The following is a 27,946-nucleotide window of genomic DNA, read 5'->3' as shown; positions in this document are numbered from 1 at the left end:
GGGTTTGGCCTTGTGTTCTGCCGTAGAGGATGTCCGGTTCGAGGCAGTGAGGAAAATCGGGGCCCTTATCTACCAACCTCACCGGGCGAAGAAAAGCCTGCGAGCGCGGGAGGGAGGAAGCACGAACCCCAAAGAAAAGAGCTAGCGCGCAGTTAGCTGCAGGGCAGAAGGGGAGTGTGCCGGGTCCCCAAGAACGAACTTGATCGTGCCGCTCTCCAAGACCATGGTGCAGGCGGAGCTCGGGGCGATCCCCAGATGAGAGCAGCTGCTCTCTCTGCCGGGGATCCCACCGCGCTAGATAGAACCCGGTAGATGCAGGTTAGGGGAGAAAGGATGCTGCCCGCACTGCTCCCTGGTTGCACCCTGAGTGGCCGCAGCGCTAGCAGCAGAAAGCACAGCCCGGGCCAAGGAGGCGGCTCGAGCTGTTGCTGAAGTCGCGTGGCAGTTCTTTCTCCGTAGTGTGCGAGTTGAGAAAACAGCCAGAGAGCAGGGCTCCCCGTTACAACTGTCTTCGGGCTCTTTTCCCTTGCTACTCGGAGCTGATTTATGCGAAAACATGCCTTGCACTTGCACCTGGAGTAACTGGAGGCAGTGGATTCGACCTTTAGCTGTGGTCATCTACCTGGTGTCCATAGTGGTTGCAGTTCCCCTGTGCGTGTGGGAATTACAGAAACTGGAGGTAAGAGGGGCCGGCACCATTGACCTCTACCCTTCTACCTATGTAAGGTTGGAAAGGAGACAGCCATCCATTTGTACCCAGATACCCAGACTTGGTATCTTGCGAGCCTTCTCATGTGAATGAGCCGGGTCTCAGGACATAAACCTATCTGTGGCTTTTTCCTTTTTTTTTTTTAATTTTATTTTAATTTTAAGCCATTTATTTCAAGGATACAAAGCATCAAGAAACGATCCATTCGTGTAGGTTTTCTCCTTTCACTTATTTAAATCATACTGATCGAGTTCAGGGTTCTTAAAAGCATGCTACAGGTAGAGGTGGGACAAAGGCAAGGAAATGTATTAACAAAGCTGTGTGGAAAAGTAGTTATGCAAATATTCATCAGTTTCATGAAAGTATGGTTTATTCCTGAAATCCGACTTGGTCAGATATTGGACTTACAAACTACTTTGAGAACCAAGTATTGACTATTTCTAGCTTTTAATTAGCTTCCTGAATTAAGGGATTCTTGTTGGATTAACTTTGCTGTTTTACTTTGAATATTAACTCTTAACCAACAAAGGTTTTGCAAAAAGTCCCTTGTATATTTTTTGATGTCATATTGTTATTGTGACATCAGTAAGGTATTACAAGCTGGAAGATCCCAAGGTAAATGTTTAACTAAGACGCAGACTCTATAAAAATTGTATAATGAGCTTTAATTTTGAGTTAATAAAAATCAAAAAGTACTTTTAGTGAGAAACACTCATTTTTCAAGTGCTATGACAAGACCATAGTTATAGCTGCTTTTTTTAGTATAGAAATGTTTTACATAGTTAAGCAAAATATTTAATATACATTTGGGTTCTGTATATTCACTGATTTTGGTTGTTGTTGACTCCCATACTGTGTAGTCCATATAGTTATTCTGCTACATTGAGTATTTCTCATATCTTAACAAATATGTAGATTATTTCCATACTTTATCAAAATTCATGTATTAACATCTTAATACAGATGGGGTTTCTTGCATAGAGTATAGTACAGAGACTACTTTTAAGCTTATTGCTATATATAATATCCTGGTTAAAGAATTCTCCTAGTTGTTAGTTGCAACTGTAGTTTTAAGAGCTACTAACTTTTAGGGGAAATTTTAATCTGCAGTCTCCACTGCTAACACCCTGAGCCAAGTTCTCAACACGTATTGCCCCGGAGTCTTCTCAACACACCAGCTAGAAAATCCAGTTCAAACACAGGTCACGTTGTATGTGCCTTTTGCAGTCTTGACTAGTCCCAGAATAAGAGCCAGTATTCCAAACAGCGGCCATCAAGGTCCAGCATGTTCTGACATCACTTCCACCTGATCCTCTTCTGACTTTCTCTGTTCAAGTCTTGGGTTTTCACCACGCTGGCTTTCCTTAAACAAGCTGGCCTGCTCCCTCCTTAGAACCTTTGTGTCCTTCAGTGCTTTGCTCAGATGATACCTGACTGCCCTACTGAAAATTGCAAGCCTCCCCTCTCTGACTTCCCTGCTTTGTTTTTGTAGGACTTTGACAGTATCTACCACAATAAAATTTCACTTAGTTTTCTCTTCCCCTCCCTCTGCCCAAATGACTTGAGTCCCAGTGATGATCAGGTTTTGTGCACGGTATTATCTTATGAGACTCTTAAACATGGTGGAAGAGGCAGATCAAACAACAAAAACAAACCGATAAAATAAAAATGTTTTATGCGGTGTTGAGGAAACTAGAAAAAAATCTGAGAAATTAACAGGCACGTCAGTTTTATTGCACAATTTCAAAAGACCACTCTACCAGCTGTGGAAAATTAAGTGGAAGTAAAGAGAAGTTAGCTCTTTATGGTAGTTGAGAAGTAGTGGGTGGCTGGACTACAGTGATTTATGGCCCAGCTAGGGATCCCAGGAGTAGAGATGGAAAACTGAACAAACAGGACTAGGCAGTAATTAGCCTGGGGAGGAGGGGCAGTAAGACAAAAGGAGAAATCAAATGTAATTCTGAGGTCTTTGGTTTCAGACCAAGATGGAAAGTAGAGGACTGGGGACAGGTTTGAGAAAATTTAGTTCTGTATGGACATTTGGTGTAACGAGAGACCTTCAGATTTGCATGTCAAATATGCAGTTGGATATGCAAGTCCAGCACTCAGAAAGGTTTGAGCTGCAGATACAAATGTGGGAGTTTGTCTTAGTCTGCTCACACTGCCATTCTGGGGATGGAGAGACTTAACATTATTTTTTTCCCGTCAGAGTTCTGAAAAATGTTTTGGGATCCAAGATAGAGGTACAAGTCGGGGTGATGTCTGGAGACAGCAGTTCTGTTGGGTTGCAGTGGCCAAATCTTGGCTGTAGCCTCACCTGTTAGAGAGTGCCCTCTCTGGTGCCTCTTCATCTTATGAGGTACCAGCCCTGTGCCGTGTCAGATAAGGGCTTCTCCTTTATGATTTCATTTAACCTTCATGACCTGGTAAAGGCCCTGTGTTTCAACCTAAGAACTGTTCTACCCATGGAAGAGTGGTCAGAATGTAGGTGGTAGTAAAGCCATTAGGATGGCTGAGATTATAAAGAAATAGAAATGGCCAAGAGCCCAGCACCAGTCTTTAGAGCTTAAGTCGAGGAGTAGGAACTTAGGTGAAGCAGCAGCCAATGGGAAAGCAGAGTGCCAAGAAAATGATTCAAGGAGGCCATGGTGACCAGTGTCCAGTGCTACTGCAGTGTGCCTTGGTTTTCACAAGATAGGAAAGTCCTTGTCATCTTAGTAATGGTTTCAGTGGAGTTGAAGACTGAATGTGAGGTGGAAAACTGCAATCAGAATAGGAATTTGAGTTTGTTGTTCATTTTGGTTGCAGGAATTTTGACTCTGAGAAATGAATGCACAGTAGGTGGAGAGGAGTGTGAAATTAAGGAAGGGCTTGTTTTCCTTTTGTTTTTAAGACCAGAGACACTAACTAGAGTATGTCCTCAAAATTTAGCTATAATTTTTATTTCATCATCTTTAAAACCCTGAAGCATAGGAAGTATCCTCATTTTACAGATGCAGAACTGAGGCAGAGATAAGTGGCCATAGTGACATTGTCCTTAGGGTTTCATATACAATATCCTATTCTTATCTAATTCACCAAATGAGCTTATATATTTAACATCCTTAACACTGTGCCCAGCACATAGTAGGTGCTCAAGAAGCCCTAATTACCACAATTTTTTTTAAAGATTTATTTTATTTGAAAGGCAGAGTTAGAGAAGGAGAAAGAGATCTTCCATCCACTGGTTCACTCCCCAGATGGCCATAACAGCCAGCGCTGGGCCAACTGGAGCCAGGAGTTTCATCCAGGTCTCCCACATGGGTGTCAGGCTGTCTTCCGCTGATCTTCTCAGGCCATTAGCAGGGTGCTAGATCAAAAGTGGAACATCTAGGACATGAACCAGCACTGTCACAGACAGCAGCTTTATCCACTACACCACTGTGTTTTTTTTTTAAATAGCATCATCGGTATTGTATTGTGGCAGCAATTCTTTTCCTGGTGCAGTAACAGTTTAGGCTGTATTAGGTTCTTAACACTTGAGACAAAATTACATGTGTCTGCTTGAGCAATAGGTTATGCTTAGGGGCATTTTATATAAGAAATACCTGTCTTTTTTTTAAACACTAGAGTCACAGTGTTCACTAGGAGAAGTTCCTAGGAAAGAGACTACAGAAAACAGGAGGTTCATTCACCTCATCCCATGCCAGAGGTGCAGCATCCGAGTACACTCATGTACTGAAACGGCAGGATGACCGCCTGCGCTACGGAAACGACTTCTCTTGCTCTTTCATGGGCTGAGTATGTGAGGTTGACCCGAAGCAAGCCAAGTGCACACTTAGCCGCATGCTTCTCTGTAGTACTATTGTCTATCAGTTCTGCTCTCCGTGCCTCTGGAGGCCTGGGCCTTGAAAGCACTCTCCTATTCTGTACTCTCGTCTGAAGTGCTGGCTGAGGGAGAGCTAACTTGCTCCTAGACACTTGTCTTTAGTACTTCTTTGTCCTCTTCCTTCCTCACATTATGTTAGAAAAACACTGCCATAGCTCGTCCTTCTAATTTTTTTGAGCCAAAAAAACCCCCCACTGCATGTCTGATAAGTTTAAGTATTATGTTAATGGTGTCTCTATAGAAGTGTGTCTCAAGTTTAGATAGATTATTTAAAGAGAAGAGTTCATTTCTACAGATACCTGGTAGTAACTTTTCCTATTATTACTTAAATATGAACACAATTAAAGTAGCTTAAATTTCTTATGCATACAGCTTTCTATATAGTTCAAAAGTCAAAATAGCTATAAAGCAGTAATTCAAATTAATGTTAGTGTGGGCCGATGATGTTTTTCTAAAACTAAATTGCCATTTGCAATGTAAAAATGATGCTGCATTATGCACAATTTTTCTTAATTTGGCATGACTATACTGAAATGACTCAATTACCCAGAGGCACTTGTTTTTATGACTGCTTGAGAAAGCACTTTCTTCCTTACAGCACACTGTGATTATACTTGGCCTTCACTAGTCACTCGCACATAATGTTTCTCTGATGCTACAACCACGTTCTACTTTTTGGCACTACAACAATCATAAAAGTAAATGGAGACATTAAAAGTATTTGGCAGGACTCTGCTGATGATAACTTTATAAAAGAGAAACTCTGGCCGGCGCAGCTCACTTGGCTAATCCTCCACCTGCGGCACTGGCACCCCAGGTTCTAGTCCTGGTTGGGGCGCTGGGTTCTAGTCCCAGTTGCTCCTCTTCCAGTCCAGCTCTCTGCTGTGACCTGGAAAGGCAGTGGAGGATGGCCCAAGTGCTTGGGCCCTGCGCCCACATGGGAGACCAGGAGGAAACACCTGGCTCCTGTCTTAGGATCGGCTGTAGCAGCCATTGGGGGGTGAACCAATGGAAAAAGGAAGACCTTTGTCTCTCTCTGTCTCACTGTCTAACTCTGTCTGTCAAATAAAAAAAAAAAGAGAAACTCTGCAATATATGCTTATGTTAATATTTCCTTTGATCATCACTGAGTAAGTTTTAAATGAAAATGAGCAAAGCAGGAAGCCCTTTTACAATATTTACATGTTTGCTTTTCAGGCTTCTGTATATTAAATGTGGAAATTTATTGACATAAAAATACATTTCTTCTCCATATTTTTATTTTCTACCTCTTTAATATCTGGTCCCTATTGGACAGGGGGTGTCATGTTAAAACAGTGAAATGAAGAGTTGTAGGCTTCAAGTCTATTTTGTTAACTGCTCAAACTACTCAGGTACCAAAAATAAATACTCTTTCCCTTTTTAAGAAGAGAAAGATTGAAGACGGGATCATAAGTTAGTGGTGTGATGCTCACTTCCCACCGTGTCAGACTGCTTGGATTCAGTACCTGCCTCTGGCTCATTATTCCAGCTTCCTGCTAATGCAGACCTGGGAAGCAGTAGTGATGGCAAAGTATTCTCTAGGGCTTTCCAAATAGAACATAGGTTCAGATTAAAGTTGTTTTACCAGAAAGTTTATCAGTGCTACTTTAGGATAAGTATATTTTTAGAAATTGAGTTTCTAAAGGATAAAATATTGATCAAATACTGACCTAAGAAAGTAGATTTTTTTGAAACAATACTATCCTGAATTGATATTATTGTATATAACAGGGGTAGCATAGTAACACAGTTTGTTTGGACAATAGTGAGACAGAACTTAACCATTGGGAAGGTTAAAAGAGATAATACATGGGGTCTACATTTGGCCTAAAGGTTAAAACACCGATATTGGAGCACCTGGGTTTAAGTCCTAGCTCCACTCCCAGTTCCAGTTTTCCTGCTAATGCTGACCCTGGGAGACAGTAGGTGATGGCTCAAAATGTCAGGTCCCTGCCACCCATGTGGGAGACCTGGATTGATTTCCTGGCTCTTGGCCTTCTTCCAGCCCAGCCCTAGCTCTTATGGACATCTGGGAGAAGCTCCATGGTATTGGAGCTTTAGCTGTCTCTTTCCATCTCTCTATCCCTCAAATTAAAATAGGTTTTAAAACTCCTTTTTAAGAAACTACATAGAGATCAGCATTGTAGCACAGCAGCCTAAGTTGCCTCTTGAACAGGCACCCCATTTCAGAATACCAGTTCAATTCCTGGTTGCTCTGTTTCTGATCCAGCTTCCTGCTAATGTGCCTGGGAAAGCAGCAGAAGATGGCCCAAGTCCTTAAGCCCCCTGCCACCCACTTGGGAGACTCAGATGGAGTTCCAGGCTCTTGGCTTCAACCTGGCCCAGCCCCTGCCATTGCAGCCATTTGGGGAGTGACCCAGCAGATGGAAGATCTCTTTGTGCATCTTCCCCTCCCTGTGTGTCACTCTACCTTTCATTTTATTTATTTGTTTGAAAGTCAGAGTTAGAAAGAGAGAGAGAGAGGTCTTCCATCTGATGGTTCACTCCCCAATTGGCCGCAATGGCCGGAGCTGTGCCAATCTGAAGCCAGGAGCCAGGAGCTTCTTCCGGGTCTCCCACACAGATGCAGGGGCCCAAGAGCTGGATCAGAAGAGGAGCAGCCGGGTCTCGAACCTGCGTCCATATGAGATGCTGGCGCCTCAGGCCAGGGCGTTAACCTGCATCACAGTGCTGGCTCCAACTCTACCTTTCAAATAAATAAATAAATAAATCTTTTTTTAAAGGATGCATATAAATATCTTAGCCAAGTATTAGGCAAATAGTATATAATAAAAGTTCATTGTTATTTTCATATATGAAAGTATTTATCTAAAATGTTTAACAATAAATTTAGGTCGATTTTTAAGTTTTTAAGAGTCTGTTTTGAAATTCAGAGTTACAACAAGAGAGGGAGAGACAGTGAGCAATCTTCCATCTACTGGCCACAATGGCCAGTGCTGGGCCAGGCCAAAGCCAGGAGCCAGCAGCCAGGAACTTCATCCTGGTCTCCCCTGGTTGGCAGGGGCCCAAACATCTGGACCATCCTCAGCCACTTTTCCCAGGCCATTAGCAGGGAGCTGGACCAGAAGTAGGGCAGCTAGGACACCAGCCAGCACCCATATGGTATCCCACATCTCAGGAAGCAACTTTACCCACTATAGCACAGCGTCAGCCCCAGATTTTTAACTTTTTATGAAGAAAAGTAAATGATTAAACCATAAAAAGATTTTTTATATGGGACTTGCAGAAAATTTTAAAACTTCTGTACATCTACAAAAGCAGTAATGAAATATAAAAAACAAATAGCAAACTGAGAAATGACATGGTATTAATATTTTTAATAAATGAAAAGCTGTTAGAAAAGCTTGAGAAACAATGCTCATGAGGAATAATGTGTCCCCTCTTGTCCACAGAAACACAAATAGGCTATTTATTTTGAAGAAGAAATAAAATAATAATTTGGAAAACAGTATTTCTCATTAGTAATCAAATAAATGAAAATATAAGATATAAAAGTATTTTATTTATGTTTTTAGTTTTAATATCAGAATTTACACTGATGTGTCCTTTTGTTTCTTAAGGTTGGAATACACACCAAGGCTTGGTTTATTGCTGGAATCTTTTTGCTGTTGACTATACCCATATCCCTTTGGGTGATATTGCAACACTTAGTGCATTATACACAACCTGAACTACAGAAACCAATCATAAGGTAAATCTTAATATGTTTTTATTCTACTAGTTTTGTATTGGTTTATTTTGTAAATATGGCAAAATTTTTAATATTTACATTTTGCTTTCTAAATAGGATTCTTTGGATGGTACCCATATACAGTTTAGATAGCGTAAGTATGTTTCACTTTGTTACATTAATTTAGAACTTTTTGATGGTGTTAACTATGCTTACAGAAGATTTAAGGATATGCAAGTAGGTTTATTCAGTAAGGAGTCAGATTATAAGAAAAGTTCACTTGCTGTCAATATTGATAAGATAAAGTATGAGAATAGAAAAGAAAAAATGCAAATACTTTAAATTTTATAAATTCTATTTTTATGTTCTTTGCTTAATCTCTTAAGCTCTCAGATTAGTGGCTGTTTCAAGAATATTTTAAATTAGATTCATGCCTCAGCATCCAAAAAAAGACTTGTTCCAGTACCCCCAGTGGACACAAAACCCAAGGATTCTCAGGTCCCTTTTATAAAATGGCATAGTGTTTGCATGTAACCTACACAGATTCTCCCGTATATTTTAAATCATGTCTAGATTTCTTATAATGCCTGATGCAATGTGAATGCATCAGTGAATGTGTAATAGTTGTTATACATTGTATTGCTAAGGGAATATGACAAGAAAAAACCAGGCAGTAGATGTTTAGTACAGACGCATCCTTTTCTTCTCAGATAATTTGAGTACACAGTTGGCTGAAACCACAGGTCAGCTGTCAGTTATCCTCCTTTGTATTTGGACAAACTAATAAAACATTCTCCAGTAAATAAACATGTAATTATGATATTATGCTACACTAATTTATTTAAAGGAAATAACTGAAGCAACATTTTCTGTAACCAAATTAAGAAAAATTTCAGATTATGTGTAGGAATTCATGTAATTTAGCTCTTGATATTCATTCTTTATCCCTACTATTTTTTTTAACCCATATCCTAGATGTTTAGGGCTTTTAAAACTTCATTTCACACGTTGTCTAGTAGCCATCATAATGATGAATTTTAGAGAGTTTGATGTAAGTATGTGACAAGATGTCTCAGACTTTGAAATTAGCTTATTTTTGAGTACCATGAATTGGAATTATAACTCATTTTATCTTTAGCTACAACTATCTTTAACACCTGTGCTTTTTCATAGTGGGTAGCTTTGAAATACCCCAGCATTGCAATATATGTGGATACCTGCAGAGAATGCTATGAAGCTTATGTCATTTACAACTTTATGGGATTCCTTACCAATTATCTAACTAACCGATATCCAAATCTGGTATTAATCCTTGAAGCCAAAGATCAGCAGAAACATTTCCCTCCTTTATGTTGCTGTCCACCATGGGCAATGGGAGAGTAAGTATTTTTGGTTTTAGTACTTTTCTATTCTAATTCAAATTCAGTGGAGTTTTTAAGTATCAACTCTTAGCACATCAGTATGGTAAGTAATGTGAGCAAGGCAAAATGTCTAAGACAGACTGCCCTTCCCTGATGTAATTCATAGCCAAGTTTGAAAGCTAACAACACACATTTTTGTAATCTATCTATGTGTTAGCGTTATTCATCCCAAACAGAAAAGTTAAATAAAATACTGTAGGAAAAAACTTTAGAAATCACTTAATCAACATCCTTTTGGGATAGGCATTTGATGTAGTGGTTAAGATGCCACTTAGGGGAGGCCTGCGCTATGGCAGGTTGGGCCCATCTGCAGTGCCGGTATCCCATATGGGTACTGGTTCAAGTCCCAGCTGTTCCCCTTCCTCTCCAGCTTCCTGCTAGTGTGCCTGGAAGGCAGCGGAAGATGGCCCAAGTGCGTGGGCATGTTGGGGACCTGGATGATGCTCCTGGCTCCTGGCTTTGGCCTGGCCCAGCCCTGGCCGTTGCAGCCATTTAGGGAGTGAACCAACAGATGGAGGATCTCTCTATCTCTGTCTCTCCCTCTTTCTCTGTAATTTTTTTCAAATAAATAAATCTTTAAGAAAAAAAAAAGAAGTCACTTGGGTCACCTACATGACATATCAGAGTGCCTGGAATTGAGTCCTCGCTCTTCCTGCTAATGCACACCCTGGTGTGCCATCAGTAGGTGATGGCGTAAGTACTTGGGCTCCTATCACCCACATGGGGGACCCACAATGAGTTCCTGGCTCCTGGCTTACCATGGCCAAGCCCTAGCTATTGCAGACATTTCAGGAATGAACCAACAAAAAGAAGATTGATCTCTCTCAAATAAAACAAATTATAAATATTTTTTTAAATCCCCTTACAATTAAGAATCAGTGTCTATGCATTTTATGCAGTATCACATAGCTGGTTAAAAGACTTGATGGGGGTAGGTGTTTGGCAGGATGCCCACAACCCATATCTGAGTAGCTGTGTACAATATTTGGCTCTGGCTCCTGACTCTAGTTTCTATTGATGCAGACCGTGGGAGGCAGCAAGAATGACTCAAACTATTGGGTTCCTGCCACTCATGTGGGACACCTGGATTGCGTCCCAGACTCTCTGCTTTGGTCTGACCTAATCCTAGCCTTTAGGGGCATTTGGGGGATGAACCTATGAGTGGGGGTGCTCATGTGTACCTCTTTCTCTTACCCTCCCTCCCACTGGCCATCTCTCTCTCTTTCTGTCTCTCCCTCTCTCAGATAAGTAAATTAAGAAAAGAAAGAAGGGAGGGAGGAAGGGGAAGAAAGGAGAGAAGGAAGGAAGGAAAGAAGGGAGAGAGGGAGGGGGGAAAGGAAGGGAAAGGGAGAGAGAAAAGAAAGTGCACGAGAGAGAGAGAAAAGAAAGAAAAGACTTGAAAGATAGTCCAGGAGGGGAAGCAGCATAAAATACATAATAGGAACAAAATAGCAATGTTTATTCTAATAGCATACAATATATATCTTATATGTTTGTATAGGACGGTAAAAGAAACGTTTACGTATCTTCTACAATTTTCATTTTGAAAAGTAAGTTGCATTTAAGATTGCACTTATTATTTTACAAGTGAAACACTGGGTGCTTTTCAGCAAGCAGACATTTGAAACAGTGTTTTAGAAAGATTGATTTGCAATACTATAAAAGATGCATTAGTGGGAAGAGGATTCCAGAGACGGAGAAAAAGGAGATTAAAATAGTCCATTTTTGAGATAAAGGAGAGATGAGAGTAGAATAGAAAGAAAAACAGTAAGAGAATGCAACCAAAGAATCAATAAGACTTGACCATAGACAGACAGGTAATTAGGTGGAAGTGTTAAGCCAAGGTTAATAGAATGATGTGGAGGCATTGCAGTCAGTATAGATGTACAACTTAAAGATGGCTGCATTGCTTCCCATGCAGCACGGAACTATTTGTACAACATCTTGCCAGCTTCTGCCTCTTATATACTGAAAGGTACAGGGAGATACCTGGCTTTTTACAATAGTAAGTTTCTAATATGTTCTTTTGACAGATATGTATTGAATATCTAGTGTATGTGGCATTATGTAGCTGTATCTTAATACACGAAACAGTTTAGACTTCAAAGAATTTACAGTTTGATTAGGAATTAAATGAAGACAAATACATGGTTATCTGTTTAAGGCAAAATAATAGGAGGCCATGAAAAAGGATAATAAGGAAAAACTAATGTAGATTGGTGAACAGGGAAGAGAGATTGTGCTAAACTTTGAATACAACAAGGACAAATTGATGTTTATAGCTAAGGAGCAGATTGAAGGTGTCAGTGGATGCAAAGTTACTAATAGAACACGTCAAGAGTGGAAGGATCTAACAGGATTCTTGACTGAACTAACAGGATTCTTGCTACAGGCAGGCCAAGGGTTTAGACCATCAAAGGGAGGAGGAACTTGATCAGATATCAAGGGGTGGAGCAGTGACTTAACAGGATTCTTTGGTTAAGCTGACTTAGGGCAAGGACAGTGCCCAAGGATGAAGCCCTGTCAAAGAGCACTGAGAAGGACTTACCTGTAAGTTTGGTCAGTGAAAGAGAGTCTTTGTCACATGAGAAGCCATTATAGGTTGTCACGCAGAGAACTCGTGTCCAGATTTCATTTTCGGAGATTACTGTGTTCTGTGTAGACTGACTAGGAAATGGGCAAGGGTGTAAGCTGAGAGAGATGAGAGACTGCCATTGGTAAGTATTGTTGATGATGATAATATGATAGTGACAGTTTGATTTGATAAGGACTCTTCCATTGATACAGAACCTGAGATGAGGCACTAATTTTTTTTAAAGATTTATTTATTTATTTGAAAGTCAGAGTTACACAGAGAGAGGAGAGGCAGAGAGAGAGAGAGGTCTTCCATCTGATGGTTCACTCCCCAATTGGCCGCAATGGCCGGAGCTGCACCGATCCAAAGCCAGGAGCCAGGAGCTTCTTCCGGGTCTTCCATGTGCATGCAGGGGCCCAAGGACTTGGGCCATCTTCTACCGCTTTCCCAGGCCATAGCAGAGAGATGGATTGGAAGAGAAACAGCCGGGACTAGAACCGGCGCCCATATGGGAAGCCGGTGCTTCAGGCCAGGGCGTTAACCCGATGAGCCACGGCACCAGCCCCAAGGCACTAATCTTAACTTCTTCAACCTGGCACAGTTTTGTTTGTTTTGCTTTTTTGGGTTTTGATTTTTTTTAAGAGGCAGAGAAAGACAAACAGATACAGACTTCCCATACACTCTTTTTCTCCTCGAATACTAATAAGAGCTAGAACTGTGCCAGGCCGAAGCCAGGAGCTAAGAACATCTGGGACTCCTACATGGGTGGCAGGAGCCCAGTTATCTGAGCCATCACCATCTTCCCCACAGGGTCTATGTTAGCATGAAGCTGGAGTCATCTTCTTGAGCCAGGAATCAATCCTGGCTTGTACTTGTATGTGGGACACTGGCATCATAACCAGTAGGCTAAACACCTGCTGCAGACACAGTTGGCTGGTGGTAAACTAAAATCCCAGACCTTTGTCAAATGATACTACTGGTCCAGATTCTCATATTCTGTGTTTGTGCACTTGATTTGTTCCCAAGTAAACAGTTACATTTATTCTGAAGCATCTTTGTTTTGTTTTCATTTTTTCTTGAGACTTCAATTCAGACAGCTGCTGATTGGATAATGTGACTAACAGTCAACAACACATCCACAAATTGCATCGGATTTTCTCGTCTTTGAAAAGGCATTGAATGGTTACTAAAATCATAGAGCTGGGGAGTGAGATCTTAGTAATAGTATTTTTCAGTCTGTTGTATATAAATAGATTTATTTTACTCATTTCCCTTTAATAGATAACTAGTATAAAATATCTGACAATTAATAAGGCTGTTGCCATTTAGGATCATTTAGATTATTGTTTTACTATGCAAATGCTATGGCAAGTTTACAGTTGGTATGTGATAAAAACCAAGTCTACTTTTTATATTCTGATTTCTGTAACATGAGTAATGAGTACAATCAGTTTTCTTTTCATGAACATTTGGTTTTGTTTAGGTCATTCATTGGGGAAGCGGAAACATTTCTAGTAACTTGATGCATTTGCACTTCTGTAATTGGAATATATGTTTTCATGAAGTAGTACTAACTCTTATTACTATTCTTCCCTTGCTCTTGTTTTTAAAATTTGGGTGACATTCCACCAAGTTGAAATAGACATTGCTGTGGGTATGCACCTTGCTGTGGACATGTTAGGTCTCACAGGCTTTTATTCAACTTTGCAGGTTAGTGGCAAATTGTTTTCTGAAGCATATTAACTTACTCTCTTGCCAAGAAAAAATAAAATCATTCTGGGGCAGGCATATGACCCAGCAGTTAAGATGCTGTTGATACACTCCCATCCCATGTCAGAGTACCTGGGTTCAAGTCCTGGCTGTGCTTTCAATTCTAGCTTCCAATTAACATGCAACCTCGGAGGCAGCAGATAATGGCTCAAGTGCATTGGTCCCTGCCACCCATGAAGGAGACTCAGCTGGAGTTCTGAAATCCTGGCAACTGCCTGGCCCAGCCATGACACTTGCAGGCATTTGAGGAGTGAAACAGTGGATGGAAGATCATTTCTCTATATATATAGATATATACATCGATAGATATCGATATATATCTATAGATACCTAGAGATATCGATATATCTATATATATCTGCCTTTCAAACAAAGTGAAGATAAGTAAGAATTTAAAAATAAGTAAATAAAATTGTTCTGTTGGGGCCAGTGCTGAGGCATAGTAGGTTAAGCATCTACCTGCGGTGCCGGCATCCCATATGGGCACCAGTTTAAGTCCTGGCTACTCTATTTCTGATCCAGCTCCCTGCTGATGCCCTGAGAAAGCAGTAGAAAGATGGCTAAAGTGCTTTGGCCCCTGGACCCATGTGGGGAGACCTGGAGGAAACTCCTAGCTCCAGGCTTTGGATCGGCCCAGCTCCAGCTGTTGCGGCCATTTGGGAAGTGAACCAGTGGATGAAAGATTTCTGTCTCTCCCTTTCTCTGTCTATAACTCTGCCTTTCAACTCTTAAAAAAAAAAAAATTTGTTCCGTGTTGAACCACATGCTTGCCTACATTTGGAATTATGCAGACTTCATTTGTTTGCCTATCAAGTTGGTATAGAGTAGTGTATCACTCTGGTCTTAAATTGGATTTCCTTGATTATTAATGAAGCATCTTTTCATGTTTATGAACTCCTTGGTTTTCCTTTTATGAGGCATGCTTGTTTACCTTTTTTTTTCTTATTTTCTTACATTATTATTATTATTATTCTTGTCTTGTGGAATTACAAGATCTTTTGGATACTAGTTCTTGCTTAAGCATGTATTACAAATACCTTCAGTTTTAGGCATGCCTTGTCACTTTTCAGTGTATTTTCTGTTAAAGATTGTCTTTGAACTTCAATATAGTTGAGTTTATTATATTTATTTATTATGAAGTAGTTGTTACTTTTTGGGTCTTGTTCACAAAAAAGTCTTCCTAACTCAGGATTATAAAAACATTCTCTTAGCTTTTCTAATCTTTTCAAAATTTTGCCATTAAAACTTAACCCATCTGATCTGGAGTTGATTCTTTTGTGTATGTATTTTATGTGAGGTAGGAATACAGTTTCACTTTACTCCATTGGGTGACCATCCTGGCACCATTCTCTGTCTTCTACCTCATTGATCCATGGTGTCACCTCTTGTCATATGTCAAATTTCCATGTGTGTGGGTGCTGTGGGTTGGTTATGGTTTAACCGTATGCATCCTCAAAGGTCTGTGGGATCAGGGTTGTGGTCCCCAAGGTAGCACTACCGTGGAAAGTGGAGCCTTTAAAAGATGGGAGCTTGACAGGGGGTCCTTAGATCCTTGGAGGCCTGCTGTCAAGGTACTTGTGCATCCTGTGAGTTCTCTTGAGAGAGCTGTTATAAAGGAACAAACCTGGCCCCATCCAGCTCTCTCTGTTCCTGGTTCAAGATGTGATCTGCCTGCTCCTGCACATGTCCTCACCCTTGCTATCTGGGCCACGCAGTGATGCAGCCAAAGAGTGGCCCTCACCACAGTACCTACACTATGCCATCGGGACTTTTGGCTTCCAAAAACCATGAGCTAAATAAACTTTTCTTCATGATAGCTTGTCTCAGGTATTTTGTCATGCTAACAAAAAGCACATTTAGATGTTTGTGGTGGTCCTTTTTTTTCTTGTTTTATTGGGTACCTTTTTATCCTTAGACTGATTCCAAACATTAGCTATATAGTTTATTACTAAAGCTTAACATGAAGGGCAGGTGCCCCAGCTCTGTTACCTTGGCTGTTCTTGCGTCTGTGCTCTTAAACACAAATGTTTAGTCAGCTTGTGCAATTGCTTAAAAAACTAACTGGGATTTTTTTTTTATTCCAAGCAAATTCACTCTTTAGCATATTGATATCTTCATGATTGGGGGGTCTTAGCCATTAAAATGGTCTTTCCACTTATTCTTTATTTGTATCTTTCAACATAGTTTTCTCATGAAGGTCTCACACATCTTTTATTGACTTGTTATTGCTACTCTAAATGGAATCTATTTTAGAAATTAGCCTCTGCCCATGTGTGGAAAGTCTAATGATTTTTTGCATATAAATATTATATCTAAAAATATTACTAAATTTACATAGTCTATAGATCTTTTGCTTTATATAGTCAACTGAAAATGGAGAGTCTGTTTCCTCTCTAGTCTTCATACCACACATTCCTTTTACATTTCTTTTTCTTCTCACTCTAAGTGAATATCTTCATTCTTATCATTCTGGAATTTTCAAGGGAATTCCTATAAAATTTCACAATTGAATTACATGTTTCTAAAGGTGTTTTTAGGACTCCTTTATCAGGTTAATTAAGTTCCCTGTTGTGCTAGTTTTTAATCATGAATAAGAGTTAAATTTCATTAAATGCATTGAATGCTTTTTCTGTGTCAAGATGATCATGGTTTTTCTTTAGCCTATTATTGTGGCAAAGTAGATTAATGGCTTTCTGTTGTTGAGAGGCACAGAGACAGTGAAAAGGAGATAAAGCTATCTCTCTCCTCTGCTGGTTTACTCCCAAATGCCTGTGATGACTGAGGCTGAGCGAGTGCAGGAGCCAGGATATAATAACTCAATCCCCAGGTCTCCCACATGGGTGGCAGGGACCTATTTTCTTGAGCCATCACCCCTGCCTCTCAGTGTCAGAATTAACAGGAAGCTGGAGTCAGGAGCTGGAGGCGATATCAAAAGTAGGCACTCTAAAATGAGGTATGGTTTTCTTAACTGGCATCATTTTTCTATTATTTTATTTTCTTGAAAGGCGGAATGGCAAAGATCTTCCATCCCCTGGTTCACTCCCCCAAATGGCCAGGGCTGGGCCAGACTGAAGGCAGGAGCCAAGAGCTTCATCTGGGTCTCCCACATCGGTGCAAGGACTTGGGCCATCTTCTGCGGCTTTCACATGCACACTTGCAGGGACCTGGATGAGAAGCGAAGCAGCCAGGACAATGATAGAGTTATTTAGGATTCTTACAGTTTCTGAAATCATTTTTAAACCATTAAAGTTCTAGGGAATTAGGTAGAGTTGGCAAAGTTTTAAAATTTATGGACATCCATTAGATCATATTTTCAGTCTCTCTGGATTGTGTGTTACGACTCTCCTTCCATCGCTAACATGAACTGTACGCATCGCTTGGTTTCCAGGATAAATCTTTGCCAGAAGTTTGCCCGTCTTTACTACTCTGGGCAGGAACTGGCTTTGGGCTTTGTTGGTGTTCTCTGTAGTATATTTTCAATTTCATTACTATCTGTTCTGTTTTACTTCCTTTCTGCCCCTTATTTTGCTCTGCTGAACTCTTTTCCTGTTGGATTCTTGTTTCATTAATTTACAACCTTTCTTCTTTCTTATTTAGAGAGAATTCAGCCTTCCTCTGCCTTTCTGTTTTGCCTGGGCCCCAGCCAATTCAGCAGTGCCTGCCCACGTAAACAGACAGATCTTTCCCCGCTCACACACAACTCGCACTGAAAACATGCTTGGATACACCCTGAAACAGTGCCTTACCAGCTCCCTAGGTGTCCCTTAGTTGAACTGGCACCTAAAGTTAACCATCAGGTTTGTCAGAATAACAGTCATACAATACTGTTAACTGCACATGCAATTCAGATTTCTACTATTATCTTTTATCTGTCAGTGTCCAGTCCGGAAATCTACTTTGTGTTTAGCCTCTTTTTAAAATTATTCTTTAATACTTTGAGATGGTATAAGAAGTTTGAGAAGGCTCCTCTGTTTAACAAGAATTTTTATATATAATTTTAAAGTTTTTCAAGCATTAGAGGATTACAAATAATGTAACATCAGTTTTATAGCACCTACAGTTAAATGTTAATCTAAAATGTAAAAAACTTGAAAACCAAAAACTTTACAAAGCTCACCTAGGGGCAAAATCGCATCTATTTATAATGTTTGACTACTTGTAATCTTTTTTTTTTTTTTTTTAATTTATTTAATAAGCATAAATTTCCAAAGTACAGCTTATGGACCACAATAGCCTCCTCCCCCCATACTACTTGTAATCTTAATGTGACTTTTAACTATGAAGGAAGATACACATTTCACTGCAGCCAGACAAGGGTACTTCACAAAGTTGGTGGAAAATTTGAATTCAAAAATGTGCATTTTGATGCAAAAAAGTTTTGAAATCCATGAAGTTTTTCATAAGACACATTTTCCCTGAATGTTTTGAATACCTCTTGTATCCGATCACAGCTGCTGCTACAGAGCCACCGATGGTTAATAACATTCTTTCATTGTTGTTTTTCTTGCTCTATTTCTTTTTCTCATTACTGTTCTGGAAGTTATATTTTCTACTCCTACTCTTTTTACCATGACTGTTTAAATTTTTAGATTTTATTGCAGGTACTTAAAAATCTAAAATTTAGGTAACATTTTTGGATAGTTTTTAAGTTGTCAAGTTTAACAATTATTCCTCACTTCTTGCGTCTCAGATCTTTCAGTTATGATCATTTTGTTCTTAAACTTTGTTCCCTTACAAATTCTTTGCTGCCTTAAATGACATTGTCAGATATATTTATTTTGCCCTCATTTTTTTTTAAAGGTTTATTTATTTGAAAGAGTTACACAGAGAGAGAAGGAGAGGTAGAGGTAGAGAGAGAGAGAGAGAGAGAGAGAGAGTCTTCCATCTGCTGGTTCACTTCCCAATTGGCTGCAATGGCCAGAGCTGTCCTGATCCGAAGCCAGGAGCCAGGAGCTTCCGCTGGGTCTCCCACTCAGGTGCAGGGGCTCAAGGACTTGAGCCATCTGCTGCTGCTTTCCCAGGCCATAGCAGACAGCTGGATCAGAAGTGGAGCAGCCAGGACTCAAACTGTCTCCTATATAGGATGCTGGCACTGCAGGCGGTGGCTTTACCTGCTACGCCACAGCACCGGCCCTTCTTTAAAGTTAGTTTTGCTGATTATACATTTCTGTGTTGAATGGTATTTTCTCTAATCTCTTTGAAGACTTTATCTATTTCTGGCTTTAGTCCATCTGATTGTCAATTCATTATAAATGCCTTACCTCCAATCACACTGAAGATCCTTGCTTTGTCTACAGTTTTACTAGAAGTGTCTGGGTCATTTTTGGTTTTCATTTTGAGTCCTGTTTGACTTAACAATGTTCCTTAATGTGTGGGTTCTGTGTCTGTCCTCAGTTCTGAAACTTTCTCATTCTCTCTTCAAATTTTGCCTCCCCTCTATTGTTTCTGGAACTCTGAATATGTGTTAGACTTTCTGTTCTATTCTGCTTCTTATAACTCCTAAGCTTTCTTTCCTATTTGTGTATTTGGGTATTCAGATACATCTTTGACTTCACTGTACACATACCTTCGGCATAGGCACCCTTAACAGTCTCTGTTTTTGATTGACGTTAATTCGTAGAACCCTGGAAGTTTAAGCCAGCTCTGACTGGATTTAGCTGTGTGAAGGGTACGGGACGTGAACCGTAGCTTGTGTAGGCAGGACCTTTGCCTCAGGAGAGCCTGCGGGAAGCCCAGGCACACTCAGCTCTAAGTGGGAACGGACTGCCTCGGCACCAAGAAGGCTCCCAGCTCAGAGAACCTCTAGCAACCCCTCAGGGTCTGTGTAACAGGCTCTCAGTCCTTTCAGTCTACATATAATTCTGTTTGAAATTCATAATACACAACAACACATAACCAGTTCTGATGATAGAAGTGCTCAAAAAGCATCTGTCCTCAGAGCAACTTGGTCTGAAGTTTAAGAGGACTCTCACGTGCTTCTTGAGCCGAATTGTTTGGGGGACTTTTGGTTTCTGCTTGTTTGGTATGCCTTGTGAATTTTCCCTTATGTTGAGTAAGCCCAGTGATAGAATAAAATATGTTTTATGCAGGATCTTTGTTTTTTCCTTTCAGAGTATCCAGAGAGGAATGAATACTCTCTATAATATTTAAATACCAAATCTGGAAGGAAACCAAATCCTAAACGTAAATAATAATTTCTAAAAATGCATTCTTTCTCTCTCCCTCTCACTCTCTGGCACGCATGCACATGCATGCAATTGATCTTTCTTGCAGAAACACACTGGACCTATTTCCTTTTGTTCTGTGCTGCACTATGCAGGAATTTGAGACTGTACCCAAAAAGGGGGATCTTTCAGAGGATACGGTTGTCAGATAATTTCAACAATGTTTAGCTCATTTGTTTGCCGCTACCCACCCACATCCTTCCCTCACTGCCATACAAGATTGCTAAATTGAAATAACTGAATGTAATTGTGGTATCATTTGTCAAAGTGATTTTAATTTGGAGAGTTTGGGGGAAATCAGAAGCTGTTTAAATGAGTAGCTGAATTGCTAAAGTTCTTTTTCTTTTCCAGAGTATTGCTGTTTAGGTGCAAACTGGGAGTGCTGCAGTATACAGTTGTCAGACCATTCACCACCATCGTTGCTTTGTAAGCACACAGATTTTATTTTGACTGTTTAAAAATCCTCCAGCTCTTCCTTATATGGCAGCAGCTGAGTAGCAAAACAGACAGCATTAGTTTACTTGTTCTTCATGTAGGTCTAGTGTGCTGTGAGAATCGGTTACATAGAAAACCTACTCTATTAAAATAAATAAGGCCATTCACAGGCAGAGAATTGCCACATGCTACATCCTTTATAGCTTGCTGTAAAGCACTTGGAAAAATCACTTTCTTTTTAAAGAATATATTCACACAGCTTTACAGAAACTATTATATGGAGTTCATGTGCATTATTTTAGGTTAATAACATGGATTTTTTTTTTTACATAGTTTAGAATATAGTAGGAAAACTACAAGAAAGAGGATGTATTTTTCTGTAAAAACATTCCGTCAAGGCTTGAAACTTGAGGATAAAATGGTTTATTCATTAAGCCACCTGGCAAAAATACTTGCTAAAAATAGGAGAACATCAAATAATTTAAAGCAGACAGATTACATGTTTTGTCTGCTAGTACTTCCTAACATTCTGCATGCTCACAGAGGAAAACCTGGAGAGAAAGCAGGTGAGAAGAATTAACTTCTTCAATCTGCCGCTGAGTAGCAGTTTCTAATCCAGTTAAGTCTAATTTACTTTGCTTTATATTTCTATGAGTTAGAAACTGGATGAGCATAGAACTTAATACTGATCATAAAATATGCTTGAGAGGATCTGGGTCTTCATGCAATTCTGTCCAAGGCGACTGAGAGGGGAACTACAACTCCCTCTGTTTTAGGTCTGTACTGTGTGTCCAACAATCCAGCTTTTAACAACTAGGCAGCATAGTTCTTCTGAATTTAGTAATTACTCGTTGCTATTAAATATAAGTGCATTGTTTTGGATTTCCTTCAAGTTGGAAGAGTATGTGGCAACATTCCATGGAAAACATTTTTCTTTAAGTTTTTGAACTGCCTCCACAGCCAAAATAAGCAGTTATCTATAGGATCATTCTACCAAGCTGACTTGTAAATGTAGGTATTACTATCACTGCATTTTGAAATACACTTTGATTTCATTAATCACAAAATTGTCTCATTTTTACCACTTTGCAGAATCTGTGAGCTGGTTGGTATATATGATGAAGGGAACTTTAGCTTTTCAAATGCTTGGACTTACTTGGTTATAATAAACAATATGTCTCAATTGGTAAGTAAACATTCATTTTCCTTAATTGTACTGTTAAGTGTCTATAGCTCCAAATTCCCTAAAGCAGTTTTATCATGGATAAAGCTTAACTGCTTCTTTTTAATCTTGAAATATAATTCATAGGAAGAACTTAAACTTTTCATATCTTCATACATATGTAAAGATCTAACATATTTGTTAATTATTTGGTGACTTGTATCTTAATCTCTTGATCTTAATCTCTTGTTTGAAACATTTCTGTAATTCATTGCATAGCTGTGTGGGTAAATTATAAAAACAAAATGCTGTCTAAAAAAATAAAAATATACACTTACACAAAATACATATATTGGGCATATTTGGTAAGAGAAAATATCTAATTGGTGTATGACAGTGTAAAGTTTGAAGAAAAATGGGAGAATAAAATTCCGATACCATGAATTTAGAACGGAAGGAAAACTGAAAATGTCAAGTTTAAAATATATCTTGTTCTAGAAACTGGAATGCTTTAAAAATGTTATGTATTCTGAAGAAATGTTGATCTTTGTCTATAAAACCTATTAATTGCAATAGCAGAAGGCTAGAAATATTCCCTGCCCCAGTGAGGGACTGCTTAAAAGTACTGTTGCCTTTTCATTGGCTGAAATATTAGCAGTTATTAAAAATAATCCTCATTTGCCCAGGCAGGTAATTCCCATGTCCAGTTTTCAAAGGTAATTCCTGAATTCTCCATACAGAATTCTCACTTAATAGGCATTTAACTGTAGCAACTCAGATTAAGTATATGAAAAGTGTTTGGTTTTCTAATTTGTAAGAAGATAGTAAGGAACGAGTGAGATAGCCCGTTTCCATTTATGTTTTTGTCTTTTTGAAACTCAAATGCATACCTTTAGGGAACTTCTTACTGATAACTGAGGTCATTAACAGAATGTAACCAAGGTGGATGACAGGATTTATTTGGTTTCATCTGTTAATTTTTTGCTTCCTTAAAATATACCTTTACTGTTCTGAGACATCTGGCAAAGTCTTCATAAAATGTATGGTAACAGAACTAAGGCTGTAAATATATTCAGGCTGGTGGTCCAGAGAACATGAAGGTATTATTTAGTACTATACACCTAAATATGCTTATGTTTTTCTCAGATGATTCTTGCATTTTTACTTTAAAAAGCCAAAGCTTCAGATGGCTGTTTAATTGCCATCTGGCAGTAGGATGTTACAGAAAAGCCTGCTATGTAGAATTATTTCATCTGCACTCTTAATTGCCTAGAGGTTAATACAGTTCAAAATTTAAAAGCCGGGTTTGCTAAAACAATGTGGAAGTGTTAAAATGTATGTAAACATTTTAATGCTATTTTCTATACTGCTGTTTTTAGAATTTATATTTTCCTTAAAAATTATATTGACATCATTTCAGTGCTTTTGTGATAAATCAATTACAATTCTGAATATTCAAAAAAATCTTTAGGAAACATAATGGAAAAGTATGGTACTTTAAAGAAACAATATTAGGCAATGAAATTTATATTTAGTTCAAGAAATCGATATGTGATTAAGTAATGGGTGCAAGACAGGACTGTGAATTACTGCTTTCATATTCTGAAACATTTCAAATAAGCATTTTATGGTTTTTAATGGTGAAAAGTGAATTTTTAGGAAAATGTTTATTGCTATTGAACACTACAGATTATTACAACTGATTTCTAGAAGTCATCAGCATCTATTTTATTTTAAAGACTTAGTTTTTATTTACTTGAAAGTGTTACAGAAGGGAGAGAGATTTTTTTCTATCCACTGGTTTATTCCTCAAATGGCCACAACAGCTGGGACTGGCCAGGTGGAAGCCAGGAGCCTCATCTGGGTCCCCCTCATGGGTGCAAGGGCCCAAGCACTTGCCCCATCTTCTGCCGGTTTTTTTTTTTTTTTAAAGATTTATTTTATTTATTTGAAATGCAAAGTTAGAATGTGAGAGACAGATTTCCATGTGCTGGTTCACTCCCCAAATGGCCACAACAGCCAGGACTAGGCCAGGCTGAACTCAGGAGCCAGGAGCTTCTTTGGGTCTCCACGTGGGTCCAGGGGCCCAAGCACTTGGGCCATCTTCCACTGCTTTCCCAAGTGCATCATCTGGAAGCTGGATCAGAAGTGAAGCAGCCAAGTCTCAAACCAGCACCCATATTAGGATGCTGGCATTCTAGGCTGAGGCTTAACCTATGCCACAATGCCAGCCCTTGAGCATTTATTTTAAAAAGTGAATTCAGGTGGACTAACATTACTGCCCTTGAGAAAAACTGTTGACCAATTCTTTACTTTTACCTTTCAGGGATCCTAATTTTTTTAAAATGTAGTTACGTGTTACTTATTAATGTGTGAAACTATTTTATGTGTTAACTTACTAATGTGCTTCCTTATAAATAAGCAATGTTATATATAAGAAAAATTAGGTAATAAACTAACCCCTTACAAAAGTCAGTTGTCTTTAAAAGCAGTTACAGATAGGGTTTTTGTTTTTATGTTTTTTCATTTTGGGGGAGTAAGAACCTTTTCTTCCATCCCTGTCAACTGTGTTTATCATTCTCTTTATGGGCCCCAGTAAGCGAACACTTCAAAATGTTTTCAGGATGTTTTACATCTTTGAGAAATGTCAGATGGTATATATATCCATCTCGAGTTAACTGTGTAGGGTTGTTAATCTAAAAATAGCACAATTAAAACTAGAAAATATTGCCTAAAACATGAATCTGTATTAGGTCTCTGGATTATAACCTTAATATGTTCATTACCATATCTATTCTTATTGAAGTTTAAATGTTAATTTTGCTTCTAGTTTGCCATGTATTGTCTCCTGCTATTTTATAAAGTACTAAAGGAAGAACTGAGTCCAATCCAACCTGTTGGCAAATTTCTTTGTGTAAAGCTGGTGGTTTTTGTTTCTTTCTGGTAAGTGTTGCTTTTCTCATAAATGTTCTCATTTTCTAAAGAACAATGAAACTTAGTTAAGGAGGATCTTGAAGATTCTCAAGTCAGAACCTGGCTAAAATGTCTACACCTAACTTTAAAAGTTCATCCCTTTAGTACTATTAGGATTTTCATAAAGAATCAGATGGTCACTATAACATTTATAAGAAGAAAATAATTTGAGGTAACCTAAATATCTCAATACTAGAGAAGATAAATCATGGCCCTGTCATTTAACAGAATGCTCTTCAGTCTGGAAGAAAACATGATGTAGAATATTTATTAATGTGGGGCAATGTTCATCAGTAAACGTTTTTAAAACAGAAGACAGAATTGTACATGTCTTCATTTTAGGAAAAGCATGGGTGCTAGGGAGTCTGAGAAGTGAACACAATAAGTAACAAGATAGAAATGATATGAAGTAGGGCAAAGAAAATTCCCTGACAAACCAGCACCCAAAAAGAATGGTTAACATTGTGGTGCATGTTTGTCGTGTATGAAATTCCACAGGAATGGTCTTACTGTGAAAATGTGTGGAACTCCACAGTATGGTCACTGTATTGCAGATACGAGTTTTTTGTCAGTTAAGAGAAGATTTTGCTGTTTGGGATTTTTTAGTATTCTGCTGTGTGTATACAACTTTTTAGATTGTTCCTGATTTTTTAACCATTATAATCAAAACTGAAGTGAGTATTTTTGTAGCTAGAACCATGAAAGTATATCTGTCTTATTACTGATGTAGAAATTCACTTGGGGCCATCTGCTCAGTGTGATTCCCTTTCGTTTGTGTGTAGCGCCTAGACTTCCGACAAGAACTAGTTTCAAAATTACTCTTTTAAGAGATATTCTGTGTAGTTGATACATGTATAAACAGCACTTATGTAACTACTATTTCACTTTAAGCACATATTGTATGTTAGGCCTTTCCTATGTATAGGAAGAACTTAAAATTCCATCACTTATGTACAATTTAAAAACAGAAAAAGATACTGCAGTTCTGGGAACATAAAATGAACTTGGTAAAACTACTACATTAAGAAGTTGGTAAAGCAAATAAATACACAGTTTCTTCTGAAGTATGCTGTAAAGGGTGGTAGCAGGCTACAGGTTGTACTGGGGACTAACTCTTTTAAATGACATACTTTTAAAACAACTGCTCATTTTATGCTTGATATAGATTTGGCGTTTACCTTTTCCTAACATATAGGCAAGCAGTAGTTATTGCTTTGTTGGTAAAAGTTGGCGTTATTTCTGAAAAGCATACATGGGAATGGCAAACTGTAGAAGCTGTGGCTACAGGACTCCAGGTAAGTAGTGCTGTCTCTAACTCAACTTTACTACTGGTTAAGCATTTTCACATAATATCTCCATAAAGCCTGATAAAACCTGCAGGCAAGGGAGCTACTATTATCTTTACTTTACAAATGAGGAAGCAGGGAACCAATTGGCCATAATTATGGAATTTTAGTAGAACCAGGAATAAAACCTGGATTCTGTTCTTCTGATCTATTTCTGCCATTTCTCCTCCTAGCCCTTGGGTCTGTGAAATATTTGATTATTCAGTCAATAACAGAATCAGTAGTAGTGCAGAATGGATTTAAATTTTGGCATCTTGTCCTTTATTGAAAAGGTCCAAACCAAATTATTTTGAATGTAATCTGGAAAAAAAAAAAAACTGTTGATATATTAAGTGCCTTTGAAAAGTACTTGGAGAAAACACTGTAAAAAAATAGATTTAAACCCAAAGATGGCTGATATTTTTGTTGTTGTTACAGGACTTTATTATCTGTATTGAAATGTTCCTTGCTGCTATTGCTCATCACTACACTTTCTCATATAAACCATATGTCCAAGAAGCGGAAGAGGGCTCCTGTTTTGATTCCTTTCTTGCCATGTGGGATGTTTCAGATATTAGAGATGATATTTCTGAACAAGTAAGACATGTTGGTAAGTACCAGCCATTTAATTCATCCAGTTATGTGGCTTATTAATATTTTTGCCAGGGGCAATTAAGTATTATTTACGAAACAGAAAACTGAGTAAAGCTGTGGCATAGTATTGGCTCTTCAAATTTGGAAGAGGCAGAGGTGGGAGTTAGAGGAAATAGGGAGCGTTTTTTAGAATGGTAAGTTTACAATGGTCAAAATAACTGGCTAACACAGAAACCTCTATATTACTTTGAAGGACGAACAGTCAGAGGACATCCTAGGAAAAAATTTTTTCCTGAGGATCAAGATCAAAATGAACATACAAGCTTGTTATCGTCATCATCACAAGATGCAATGTCTGTTGCATCTTCTATGCCACCTTCACCAGTGGGACACTACCAAGGATTTGGACACACTGTGACTCCCCAGACTACTCCTACTACAGCCAAGCTATCTGATGAAGTACTTGGGGATGCTACGGAGGAGAAAAAAGAACCTTCAGCTAAATCTATGGACTCCTGAGCAGTATGAAAAAACTGTGCTAAAACCATGATATTCCATTACCCAGTATCTCCCATAGCTCAGGATGTTGTGCCTGGGACAAGCCATAAATTATGGAAAATTTCAACACAAAGATAGGTGAAAACCAGGTACAACTATTGGATTTATATAAATGAGTTTTATATATTGCAAACTGTCTAAATTTCCTAGACTTAGACTTAAGAACATCAGAATACCACATACTCGAATGGTAGAAGATGACTTCCAACTAAATGCTCTTGATGTCGCATTACTTTAGCAAGAGGATGGACATTTATTCTAAAACAACGCTTCCTACCATGCTGCATGAATATAATGCTTTGGAATTAATAGAAGGCATAATCCAGAAAAATGAATTAGTGGAATTTAATCATGTGCCATAAAAGCTTACCTAACAGTTATTTCTCTACTCCTCAACTGGATGTCTTTCAATAAATAATAATTTATCATTTTTCCCGCAACTTTCTATGTCTCTCATTCTTTAAATATAAACCCTTAATGCTTTAACAAAAACTTCTTGATTAAGGCACAGCGAAAATATTAAATTACTGCTTTTGTTCAGAGCTATTAAAGCTGTCAACTACTGAGTGGTCTGAATTATTCATTAAGCCACACTCAGACCAAAGTAGGTCTTATTTGGG

At 38.7% G+C, this 27,946-nt stretch overlaps 1 protein-coding gene across 3 annotated transcripts; it reads left to right on the top strand.

Annotated features, from left to right (window-relative positions):
- TMEM184C (transmembrane protein 184C) lies at positions 1 to 27,766 on the top strand. Of its 3 annotated transcripts, none has more exons than XR_016211897.1 (10): positions 1 to 679; positions 8,180 to 8,310; positions 8,407 to 8,443; positions 9,463 to 9,668; positions 20,631 to 20,705; positions 21,807 to 21,900; positions 24,707 to 24,819; positions 26,015 to 26,144; positions 26,613 to 26,784; positions 27,022 to 27,766. XR_016211897.1 is itself a non-coding variant. In XM_002716916.6 (10 exons), exons 1-10 carry the CDS (start codon positions 557 to 559, stop codon positions 27,285 to 27,287), a joined length of 1,317 nt encoding a protein of 438 aa, XP_002716962.1. In that variant the 5' UTR covers positions 1 to 556; the 3' UTR covers positions 27,288 to 27,766. The 3 variants fall into 3 exon arrangements, 2 of the variants coding, with proteins under 2 accessions (XP_002716962.1, XP_089158526.1); XM_002716916.6 differs by having other exon boundaries at positions 26,045 to 26,144; XM_089302400.1 differs by lacking the exons at positions 1 to 679; positions 8,180 to 8,310; positions 8,407 to 8,443; positions 9,463 to 9,668 and adding an exon at positions 20,167 to 20,238 and having other exon boundaries at positions 26,045 to 26,144.
- Positions 27,767 to 27,946: the final 180 nt, after the last annotated feature.

Source organism: Oryctolagus cuniculus, chromosome 8 (assembly GCF_051225735.1).
Source record: "Oryctolagus cuniculus isolate XC-2025 breed Fujian yellow rabbit chromosome 8, ASM5122573v1, whole genome shotgun sequence".
Classification (NCBI taxonomy): domain Eukaryota; kingdom Metazoa; phylum Chordata; class Mammalia; order Lagomorpha; family Leporidae; genus Oryctolagus; species Oryctolagus cuniculus.
Note: the sequence above shows the minus strand (reverse complement) of the source record. Positions and strands in the feature narration are given on the sequence as shown.